The sequence below is a fragment of the Anopheles maculipalpis genome, chromosome 3RL (assembly GCF_943734695.1).
Source record: "Anopheles maculipalpis chromosome 3RL, idAnoMacuDA_375_x, whole genome shotgun sequence".
Taxonomy (NCBI): domain Eukaryota; kingdom Metazoa; phylum Arthropoda; class Insecta; order Diptera; family Culicidae; genus Anopheles; species Anopheles maculipalpis.
Window position 1 is genome coordinate 28615824 of NC_064872.1, and position 12107 is coordinate 28627930.

The following is a 12107-nucleotide window of genomic DNA, read 5'->3' on the forward strand; positions in this document are numbered from 1 at the left end:
ACACACACACCCAGGCACGCGCACACTTCGTTTTCGTTTGTCGAGGAACTATTCTATACCGGAACTACCACCGGGATCCTTTGCCGGATACACATGCACACCCCACACCGACACACACGCACACACACGGGAAGAATAATTGTCCACTGGTCTATTTTCGCTTGCTGTAAAAGAATCCTTCTGACACGCACGGAAGGATCAACAACACACCCGAACCGTGGACGGTTAAAGTTCAATCGCGCTTCAAGTTCATGCGTGAGCCCAGAGCCAACGCTCCGAGCCCGTAGCCCGTGAAGTGGTCGGGGAAAAAATGTACACCCACCCTGAGCAGACCTAGGAGGGAAAGCTTCCGTGCCGATCGGTGGAAAACGCTAGTTGCGGACGGCACTAGCGCGCGAACTCTCTGCCACACGGTACACCAACGAAACGCGCGCGCGCTCCGATCGAATGTTCTGAACGTTCGAATCGCTACTAACGGGCCCGGCCCGCTCGGTAACATTTTCTTGCCATCTTGCCGGTCAACCCACGTCCGGATTCTGTGCCGCACGTGTCCCGCTGCGTACCGCGCACCCACAAACGCACACCGATCGTGACACGATCGCGGCCCGAGTGCGTTTTAGTGCGACCCGAGCGGACGAGCGCCCGGCCAGGCTTGGGCAAGAGCTCGAGAAAATCGCCAAGATCGTCTTGAAGTCAGTACACTGTGAACGATCGGACGCGCTGGATCGGTTGCCCGTTGTAACTGCTGCTGCTCCTGGTGGTGGTCCCGACCCCGTAGGCACAACTTGGAACAATTTTCTTCCAAAGCAGCAACACATTTTTCCTCCAATTTAGCGGGTTGTGTGGCTGTGTTAGTACGTTTGGGTGTGCGTGTGTGTGTGTGTGTCTGGGTGGTGTTAATGGAGTAGTGGGGGGAGGAGGGAATGCAACCCATTCTTCACTCCTCACGGTTCTCACATTTTTGGGTGTTTCGAGCAAGTTTGGAGTTGTGCACGGCGGTGAATGGTCGACAACGGAGATCGGGTCCAGTTTTTCCGTTTTGCCATCGGCTGGTTCAGAGAACACTAAAAGGAACCAGCCATGTGATCTTCGGTTTCGGTGCGAGATTCGGAGATGAATTTATTGTACCGAGGTGCAATGGATGTGTCTTTGGAGTGATCTTCGCGCGTTCTGGTGGCAGAGCTGGAGACGTTTATTGGAGTGATTCTGTGGACATTCGAAAGGTGTTAAGAAATGGATGTGATAAAGTGAAGCTCAATTCTGCCGTACAATGATAATTAATTTTTATAAAAAGTTATTTTCTTTATATTATAGAAACTTGTTACTTCAGCTTTTTTAATAAAGAAGAATTTTTGCTTTACTAGTAAATTACTTTTGAGCTTATACAACCTCAAGAATTTAATCTCGCTCCTCTGCCCTACCTAGTCTAGTTGTTTTATTTTTCAACTACAATTTTACATGCGTTTAACAGTTTTTGGACGAATTTAACTTAAGTTTTTACTTACAAAAAATTAAAAAAATATTATTTTGCTAACTTCTTTTGTTCTCCCCAAGTGAAGGATTCCAGTGCCAATTTCACATGAATTTTCCCACCAGGAAAATACGGTAGAGATTAGCGAAGAAATCTAAACGACCTTAACCACTAAACAAAACAGGAGCATTTGTGATATCGACCGTGTGCCGTGCTGTGCCAATCGAGTGAAAGTGAAGGTGTTGCCAGGAGTGCAAGTAAACACCAGTGTAATAATTTACTGTGTTAAGTGTTAAACGAAAAAAAAAACCAAGCGAAAAGCTCAGTGCAAACACTTCCCACAGTGAGGTGAAAATTGGTTGTTCCGTGTGGAAGCCTTACGCGTAAAGTTTCGCCAGTGCTGTTGTCCGTGCAGGAGCTGATCGGTTGATCCGGCGTGCCAGTCTACAGCCAAGCTGGCAGCGAATAGTAGCTGCTAGTCGAATCGTTCGACATCGGGCCCTGCTCGTAGGGCTGTACGGTCAGGGCCACCGTCACAATGGGGACCCGAATAAAATGGTAAGCAAGCTAGGGCGGGTTCGGGTTCGTTTGTTCGTGTTACTACCCAACGTACGCCTCAGCCGGGATGCCGTCGGCCGGCCAGCTGGCGAGGGGAAACCACCGTTGGGTGTCATTACTTTTCCCAAACCCGACCGAAGCCCGGTCGGATTACGCTGACTGGGTCAAATGGCGGGGTCCAGCCGTGCTAGTATTCCATCCGTGTGCGAGCGCACATTTGCTTCAAAGCTCAGCATAAATGGGACATAAGGCAGACCTTTTTTTTAGTGAGAGAGATCCGTAGAATATGGGCAGGAGCTGGAAGATGTCTTCATTAATCTGCTTGATGTGACAAAATTCCCGCTTAATGCGGTTTTATATCACATTAGTTGTGAGTAAAGTGGGTACCGAGTGGAATGTTGGACACGCTGGTTATATGTGGAATGACCATGATTCCATGATATTGTATGTAACTTATTTATATTATATTATTACGGCTTTCCGCCGTATTGTCATGTTGTATGCAATATAATACAACTTTTTTCTTCACGTATATAATATAACCAGTTGACAATACGACGTAGAGCCGTCATACTAAAATAAATAAATAATATCTAATATTTAATTAATTTAAGCATGAAAAATGTTTGGTGAATAGATTTTCGTGCATATTTGTTTGATTGATTCTTAATTGCTATCCACAGTGCACTCACCTTCAAACAGATAAAAGATTAAAAAAAACTAAATAACAATGCCAAATTGTTGAAATTCTCAAAGTCACTGATATATAGACGTTTTGCACTCAGGATTTAAAAGAACAACTGCGAAAATATCCTTAAATTAAAGATTAAAACCTAAACGCTGCGGACCGCGAGAGATTTCTAATTCAAAATGTCCGATCATGAGTGTTTGTGCAGTTTTCTGGCTTTGAAAACACTTTTTGAGAAGCATGAGCATACACAAGTTCTAAGGAATTAATGGAACAATGTAGAAATTTTTGATAGTTTCTCATCGCTTTTAACAGCTTGAAATTTCCCCAGGCCCACGTACAAAAAAAGTACAAATAAAATTATATTTAGTGCAAACATGATTTAAAATTTCCACAAAAATGTTAAGAAGAAAGAAGTTAACAAGACGAAAGATGTTAAATGGACATTTTATCCACAACAATTTGAAGAAGAAACAAGTTAAGAAGACGAAATTTATGTCATAAATTAAACTTATGAAATTTATATAATTTAATATTCAAATATTAAGTTGAGAGTCGAACATGCATACGGTCGACCACATTCATGATAACAGCTGGATGGTGGTGTTGGTGTCTCTCTGAATTACCTGTAAAGGTCCCGGGGCCACGGGACACTTCAAACTGTTGAAATCGATGCAAAACTGTCAAGAAATTTCAAAATTTTGATTTCAACTTTTTCTTTTTTGCCCCGTGTAGGTTCTCAAAAAGCAATCTTAAAATTTTGAGTTGAGCTAATTAGTTAACTGGACTAGTGTTCCTCGCGTCATTGCTCCACTGTGCTCAAAATTATGTGCATGGTTTACTGGGAGAAATTAGAGTCGGTCGCTCTTTTCTAGACACCAAACAGCAGAACTAGACAGATTTAATTTAGTTCTGCCATTACTACAACTGTTTTTTCATTAATGATTTAAATAATCATTTTTACGTATTGGAATTTCTTTTACAGAGTCAAAAAATTGCCTCAAAATTACTACTTCAGAAATTAATTAAGTAGATAAAAAGTTTGTTTCTAATTACTATTCTACGGGATGTTTTAGGCTAATCGCGATTAGATTTGAACCACCGGAGAAAAATTATTTTAAACGTTTATTTGAAATCTTTGGCCTGTCATAGAGACTAAATCAAGAGTTCTTGTTTCAAGATAGTCTTTTTGGAAATATGATCGATTAACTTGATCGATGATGTGTTCTGAGTGATGTGATCCACACCGAAGGTCAATGAACCGTATCCGCTTGTATCTAATTCTGCACACACACGATCGGACATCCGATCGTGGACACATATCTAGTACTCACTTCCGTGCTAGCCCATGTTGCGACCCAAAAAAAAAAAACAAGAATGGAACGAAAACACTTTGCCGTCGTTCGTCCATTTCTTGTCCGATCGTTGCGTCACATCCCGACAATGGCAATGCGAAGAGCACACGGACACGCCGAAAGGCTATCAGGAAGGGCTCTGGCGATAAGCCGAACCCACGTTCAGATGTGGTAGCGCTAGAGGCTTCGAACGATCGACCAAGACCGTCCAAACGTTTGCGTCTTTCGATCGTAGTGTGTTCCCGCCAACAACTGATAATGGCCTGCAGCACATGCGCCGGTTATGAATGAGAGTGTTGATCGCCAGTTCGTTTGACTAAGTGGATTGCGCCCTATAAAATCATATTTATTTGACAGCTTGCACAACGAGCAATTAGTAAGCTAAAGTGATCGTTTTTTTTGCTCTCCTCTCTGTTTTGCGTTGCAGGTTGATCACTACCTCGTTGATAGTCTGGTATGGACAGCATGCGTATGCGGTAAGTACTAGAGAACTGAACTACCCCGTTAAGTGTAGAATACATCCTGATCTCCGGTCTCGTCTTTCGTCACCCTAGCAACTATGGCCCAGAGGTGATGGAATATTCAAGCGGCAGGAGCCGGACTATCCTCGAAACACACAGCTCGATCCTAGCTACAACATCATTGACACAGCCAGCGGCCCACAGGGACCACCGTCCAAGAACTGCACCTCGGGCGGCTGCTGTTTACCGAAATGTTTTGCCGAAAAGGGTAATCGCGGCTTTCCTGGGCCGCAGGGTTTGAAGGGCGTTAAAGGTGTTCGCGGTTTTCCCGGCTCGGAAGGTTTGCCGGGTGACAAAGGTACCAAGGGTGAGCCGGGCCCGGTAGGTTTGCAAGGCCCCAAGGGTGATCGAGGCCGTGATGGTCTGCCCGGTTATCCCGGCATTCCTGGCACGAATGGTGTTCCCGGACTGTCGGGCGCGCCCGGTCTACCTGGCCGCGACGGTTGCAACGGAACGGACGGTTTGCCAGGGTTGTCCGGTTTGCCGGGAAATCCGGGTCCCCGTGGTTATCCCGGTATCGCTGGGTCGAAGGGTGAAAAGGGTGAACCAGCACGTCACCCGGAGAACTACAACAAGGGACAGAAAGGTGAGCCCGGTAACGATGGACTGGAGGGATTGCCTGGCCCACAGGGTGTAGAAGGACCGCGTGGATACCCAGGACGGCCCGGTGAAAAGGGTTTGCCCGGAATACCAGGACTACGTGGAGAACGAGGCGATAAGGGTGTTTGCATTAAGGGCTTGAAAGGTCAGAAAGGTGCGAAGGGTGAGGAGGTGTATGGATCAACGGGTACGACAACGACAATGGGCCCGGAGGGTGCTAAAGGTGATCGCGGCGAACCGGGCGAACCTGGTCGGCCTGGAGAGAAGGGACAAGCCGGAGATCGGGGACAGTTTGGCGAGCGGGGACACAAGGGCGAGAAAGGATTGCCTGGACAACCGGGCCCGAGAGTAAGTAACGCTAACGTGTTATATTGCAGCGTCATCTAGTGGTGGGTATTGAAACTACTTTCAATTTTTGCTTTGTCGCATGCATTGCATACTTTTAGGGGCGTGATGGTAATTTTGGACCAGTAGGCCTTCCCGGACAGAAGGGCGACCGAGGATCGGAAGGATTGCACGGACTGAAGGGTCAAAGTGGACCGAAGGGTGAACCTGGACGCGATGGTACTCCTGGGCAGCCCGGTATCTCGGGACCTCCGGGAGCACCCGGTGGTGGCGAAGGACGTCCCGGTGCACCGGGTCCGAAGGGACCACGTGGCTACGAAGGACCGCAAGGACCGAAAGGTATGGATGGATTCGATGGCGAAAAGGGCGAACGTGGCCAAATGGGTCCCAAGGGTGGTCAGGGAGTGCCGGGCCGTCCAGGTCCAGAAGGTATGCCCGGTGACAAAGGTGATAAGGGAGAAGCCGGTTCGGTTGGACTGCCGGGTCCGCAAGGACCTCGTGGATACCCCGGACAACCCGGTCCCGAGGGTCTGCGTGGTGAACCAGGTCAGCCGGGATACGGCATTCCCGGACCAAAGGGTAATGCTGGTATGGCTGGGTAAGTAAAACACCGGAAAAGCCATTAAAATTGCTTGGAGGGCAAACTCTTACCATGTAAAACGTTTTGTTTTTCTTCCTCCGGCACAGTTTCCCGGGCTTGAAAGGACAAAAAGGCGAGCGTGGCTTCAAGGGTGTGATGGGAACACCGGGTGACGCAAAGGAAGGACGTCCGGGAGCTCCTGGACTGCCGGGACGCGATGGCGAAAAAGGTGAACCGGGCCGTCCGGGTCTCAGCGGAGCGAAGGGTGAACGCGGTATGAAGGGTGAAATTGGTGGACGCTGCACAGACTGTCGGCCGGGCATGAAGGGCGATAAGGGTGAGCGAGGATACGCTGGTGAACCGGGACGACCGGGAGCGAGTGGTGTTCCGGGCGAGCGCGGATATCCGGGTATGCCAGGAGAGGACGGTACGCCAGGACTTCGCGGTGAACCCGGACCCAAGGGTGAACCGGGACTGTTGGGTCCTCCGGGACCGTCGGGAGAGCCAGGTCGTGATGCAGAAATTCCAATGGATCAACTGAAACCCATCAAGGGAGACAAAGGCGAGCCGGGCGAGAAGGGTCTGGTGGGCGTCAAGGGCGAGAAGGGTTTCCCGGGACTGGTCGGACCAGAAGGAAAGATGGGTCTGCGCGGTATGAAGGGTGACAAGGGACGACAGGGCGAGGCTGGTCTCGACGGAGCTCCGGGCGCACCGGGTAAGGACGGACTGGGTGGACGTGACGGAATAACGATCAAGGGTGAACCGGGACTGAAGGGTAATGTAGGCTACACGGGTGACAAGGGTGACAAGGGTTACTCCGGGGTGAAGGGTGAACCGGGCAAATGTGCTAGCATTCCACCAAACCTAGAGGAGGCTATCCGTGGTCCACAGGGATTGCAGGGCGAAAAGGGTGCTCCTGGCATTCAGGGCATACGGGGCGATAAGGGCGAGATGGGCGAACAGGGACGCACGGGAGCGCAAGGAAATGCAGGACCACCTGGTGCTCCGGGACCGGTAGGACCACGCGGTTTGACAGGACACCGTGGCGAGAAGGGTAACTCGGGTCCGGTGGGTCCGCCTGGTGCTCCAGGACGTGACGGTATGCCCGGTGCACCGGGACTGCCAGGATCTAAGGGCGTTAAGGGTGATCCGGGACTTTCGATGGTGGGTCCGCCCGGCCCGAAAGGTAATCCAGGATTGCGGGGTCCGCAGGGCGAACGTGGAGGCATGGGTGATCGTGGCGATCCGGGTTTGCCCGGTGCGCTTGGCTATCCGGGTGAGAAGGGTGACTTGGGAACGCCGGGTCCTCCCGGCTATCCGGGCGATGTTGGACCGAAGGGTGAACCGGGTCCGAAGGGACCGGCAGGCCATCCAGGAGCACCGGGCCGTCCCGGTGTGGACGGTGTGAAGGGTTTGCCTGGTTTGAAGGGTGACATCGGTGCGCCAGGTGTGATTGGACTACCGGGACAGAAGGGTGACATGGGACAGGCGGGTAACGATGGTCTCAAGGGTTTCCAGGGTCGCAAGGGTATGATGGGTGCACCGGGCATTCAAGGTGTTCGTGGACCGCAAGGTGTGAAGGGCGAACCGGGAGAGAAGGGCGACCGAGGTGAGATCGGCGTGAAGGGTTTGATGGGACAGTCGGGACCACCCGGAATGATTGGGCTGAAGGGAGACAAGGGTCTGGCTGGATTGCCTGGACCGGCCTGCTTGCCTGGACTTTCGGGAGAAAAGGGTGACAAAGGATACTCCGGACCGGAAGGACCGCCAGGTGAACCGGGTGCAGCGTCTGAGAAGGGACAGAAAGGTGAACCGGGTGTACCGGGACTTCGTGGTAACGATGGCATTCCTGGGCTGGAAGGTCCGGTCGGACCCAAGGGTGATGCCGGTGTGCCTGGCTATGGCCGGCCTGGACCACAGGGCGAAAAGGGTGACGTCGGTTTGACGGGCATAAACGGACTGCCGGGATTGAATGGCGTGAAAGGCGATATGGGCGTTCCAGGATTCCCGGGCGTAAAGGGAGACAAGGGTACCACCGGTTTGCCTGGTGTTCCCGGTCCGCCTTGCGTGGATGGACTACCAGGCGCTGCGGGTCCAGTTGGTCCGCGCGGTTACGACGGCGAGAAGGGCTTCAAGGGTGAACCAGGACGTATTGGTGAACGGGGCCTCGTGGGAGAGAAGGGTGATATGGGCCTGACGGGACCGGTCGGTCTGTCTGGACGCAAGGGTGATCGCGGTGTACCTGGTTCTCCTGGTCTTCCCGCTACCGTTGCCGCCATTAAGGGAGACAAGGGAGAACCTGGTTTCCCGGGCGCTATTGGTCGCCCTGGTAAGGTTGGAGCACCGGGTCTTCCTGGAGATACGGGTGCTAAGGGTGAAATGGGCATTCAGGGACTACCAGGCCTACCGGGTCCGGCAGGATTGAACGGACTACCGGGCATGAAGGGTGATATGGGACCGATGGGCGAGAAAGGTGACACCTGTCCCGTGGTAAAGGGCGAAAAGGGTCTGCCGGGTCGGCCAGGAAAGACGGGCCGCGATGGACCACCGGGACTGACGGGAGAGAAGGGAGAAAAGGGACTTGCAGGGCTAGAAGGACCTCCGGGACCTCCCGGACCACCCGGACCGCTTGGACGACAGGGCGAGAAGGGTGACCGTGGTGATTCCGGTTTGATGGGACGCCCCGGCAATGATGGACTGCCGGGACCACAAGGCCAGCGAGGTTTGCCGGGACCACAGGGCGAAAAGGGTGACCAGGGACCGCCCGGATTTATTGGACCGAAGGGTGACAAGGGTGAGCGGGGACGAGACGGACTGAACGGACTGAATGGACCGCAAGGCTTGAAGGGTGACCGCGGTTTGCCCGGACTGGAAGGTGTCGCCGGTCTGCCAGGTATGGTCGGTGAGAAGGGTGACCGTGGGCTACAGGGTATGGCCGGCCTAAACGGTGCTCCAGGTGAGAAGGGACAGAAGGGTGAAACGCCACAGCTTCCACCCCAGCGCAAGGGACCACCCGGTCCGCCTGGATTTAACGGACCGAAGGGTGACAAGGGTTTGCCGGGCTTGGCCGGACCGGCCGGTATACCCGGCGCACCCGGTGCACCCGGTGAGATGGGACTACGCGGATTCGAAGGTGCACGCGGTTTGCAGGGTCTGCGGGGAGATGTCGGTCCAGAAGGACGTCCCGGACGTGATGGTTTTCCGGGCATTCCGGGACCGAAGGGTGAACCGGGACGGGACTGTGAATCGGCACCATACTACACCGGCATATTGCTCGTACGGCACAGCCAGTCGGACGAGGTGCCCGTGTGCGAACCGGGCCATTTGAAATTATGGGATGGCTATTCGCTACTGTACGTGGATGGTAACGACTATCCGCACAATCAGGACCTCGGATCGGCCGGGTCCTGTGTGCGCAAGTTCTCCACATTACCGATCCTCGCCTGCGGACAGAACAACGTCTGCAACTACGCATCACGTAACGATCGAACGTTCTGGCTGTCAACGTCCGCACCGATCCCGATGATGCCAGTTACGGAGAACGAGATGCGACCGTACATCTCACGCTGTACCGTGTGTGAGGCGCCCACGAACGTTATCGCCGTGCACAGCCAAACACTTCATATTCCCGAATGTCCAAATGGATGGGATGGTCTGTGGATTGGTTACAGTTTCCTTATGGTAAGTACGAAAGCTCAATCCTGATCCTCCTTGAAATTTTCTAATTGTGTATCTTGATCTATCTCTCTTACAGCACACCGCCGTTGGTCATGGTGGTGGAGGTCAGTCACTGTCCGGGCCGGGTTCGTGCCTGGAAGACTTCCGTGCCACACCGTTCATCGAGTGTAACGGAGGCAAGGGTCACTGCCATTACTACGAAACCCAAACCTCCTTCTGGCTGGTATCGCTCGAGGACCACCAACAGTTCCAGCGACCGGAGCAGCAAACGCTCAAGGCGGGCAACCTGCTCAGTCGAGTATCTCGGTGCCAAGTGTGCATCCGCCATTGAGCATCATTTTAGGTTTTATTCGGTCGCCTTTTTTTACCTCCCCTTCTCCTACCTCTTTCTCTCTCTCTCTCCTCTCTCTCTCGCTATCCGTTCCTTATTTTGTTTCCTACCATCCGGACACATGTATCGGGTTGATGCAAATAGCATGGGGGTTCAGTGCCTATTGTTTCTTTACCACCGTGGTACATACATACGTACATTGATAAGGCTGGGGATTCACCTTATAACCACAGAGACACGACACAACACAGAGGGACACACTACTTCACAGACCACTTATCGTCCGGGGACCGAACACGTGTATCACAGCTTTTAAATTATTTACAACGGAACAATGAACCGGTGGCTGTTATGTGTTCAATTACTGCCAAAAAGAACGCTCCGTTGTGCATTTTAGTAAAACCGTTTAATGCGACACCAAATATCGAAATAACGAGACAGAGTCAGGAGCAGCATAAAGAACAAAATGGTCGTCCACAAGGGTAGCCATTTTAATTTTTAGTTAATCTCCTTTCTTCGAGCATCCATTAGTGCCTTAACGTGTGTTCACTAGTGAGCAGCTGTTGAACGAACGACAGCGCCTAGATATGTCCAATTTACTGTTTTTCTTGCAATCTTTCCAAAAACCGTTCCCCCAATTTCAAATGTGTTCTTGTAGTTACGAATTTCAATGTTCCAAGATCATGTGATCTTCAGTCGAGTAGAGGTGTGGATAATGCATAACGCCAAAACTGCCAACCTTTCTGTGGTGCGAGAAACTGCACGAAGACGAAACGCTTTCCCATCCTCTCTCGTCAGCGCCAGTTGGGCAGTATAGAGTGAGTGAAGTTCAGTAAATAAGTTCTAACGTGCCATGTAATTAGAAAACCGCTTACCATTGAGAGCCCCATCAGGTATTTGTGTAATAGTTTGTTTTCCCAAAATGCATACTAACACAGAAATGGAGTCCACATGATGAGAAGAAAGGGAGTTTTGTTTCACGATTTTTCAACCAGTTTTGATTTTAAAAGTAACGATCCGATAACAGCCCATTTGAATCAGCAGATCGGCAAACACTATTTTCCTTGCGCAGGCAGATCGGATGGATCGATGCAAAACTCTGCACTCTCCTTTCCTACCAGGTTCGATTAGTTTGTTTTAATGTTAATCGCGCAATAAATGTAACATAACAGAAACGATACTGAAAGGTGAAATAAACGTTCTTACCAATAGAGATGGAGCTATCTTTTACTGACTTTTTTTTGTTTCTATTTAGAGTGAGAAACAATTGCTTTAGTGGTAAGATAAGTATGATCCGAAAGACAACGTGTTTTTTCACATAATTCGGTATGTAATAAATAATGAAAAATTTGCTGTTTTTTTAATATACCAATTGGTAAATCTACAGTTAAGAAATAAGAAAATGCATTCTTACAGCTAACTGCTTGTCCATTTGGGATAGAAATTCTGTTCCCTTGGTACGATCGTAACGCTACGTATTTACCCCAGCAGCGAAATCCAGCCGCGCAACGCATATTATAGAGAGAATCAATCCTTTACCAACTCCTCCGATCGTCAGAAAGTACCACCAACATACAAATTGCACAATCCCGATTGTCTAATACAAATCCGCATAATAATTGTATAATTTATTTTAGATTCCACAAAGCAGTCATTTCGTTGTACATTAGCTCGTAACAGAGGGGGGTGACCTAGCAGTCCTTGGTCTCTGCCACAGTTTTTACGCTCTAGAATCGACATGCTTATTGTATAATTGTAAACTCAGGGAAGCGATTCCTTGTTTTATGATATTATGATGGGATACTTTTCGACGCTAAGGCCCGACGCCAATCAAGGAGCACCATGCCACCATGCCATCCAATATTTAAAAACGCTTAAATGGAATGTCCTACCTTACCCGACCGTACAGCCCAGACCAGAAGGCGCCTTCTGATTATCATCTTTTTAAATATATCAAATATGCACGAACCTGTTTATTGT

The 12107-nt window shown here is 50.4% G+C and overlaps 1 protein-coding gene across 1 annotated transcript; it reads left to right on the forward strand.

Moving 5' to 3' along the window:
- Nucleotides 1–1888: 1888 nt before the first annotated feature.
- Nucleotides 1889–10181, forward strand: LOC126563776 (collagen alpha-1(IV) chain). The gene is made up of 6 exons (XM_050220506.1): nucleotides 1889–2029; nucleotides 4500–4548; nucleotides 4627–5541; nucleotides 5640–6136; nucleotides 6226–9799; nucleotides 9873–10181. The coding sequence occupies exons 1-6, from the start codon at nucleotides 2010–2012 to the stop codon at nucleotides 10125–10127; spliced, it is 5310 nt and encodes a 1769-aa protein (XP_050076463.1). The 5' UTR covers nucleotides 1889–2009; the 3' UTR covers nucleotides 10128–10181.
- The last annotated feature ends 1926 nt before the right edge of the window (nucleotides 10182–12107 follow it).

Excerpts from the sequence above, each read along its gene's own strand:
- LOC126563776 (XM_050220506.1), top strand. The coding sequence starts at position 2,010 with ATGGGGACCCGAATAAAATG. Across the intron at positions 2,030-4,499 it reads ATGGGGACCCGAATAAAATG|GTTGATCACTACCTCGTTGA; the intron begins GTAAGCAAGCTA and ends TTTGCGTTGCAG. Across the intron at positions 4,549-4,626 it reads ATGGACAGCATGCGTATGCG|CAACTATGGCCCAGAGGTGA; the intron begins GTAAGTACTAGA and ends TCGTCACCCTAG.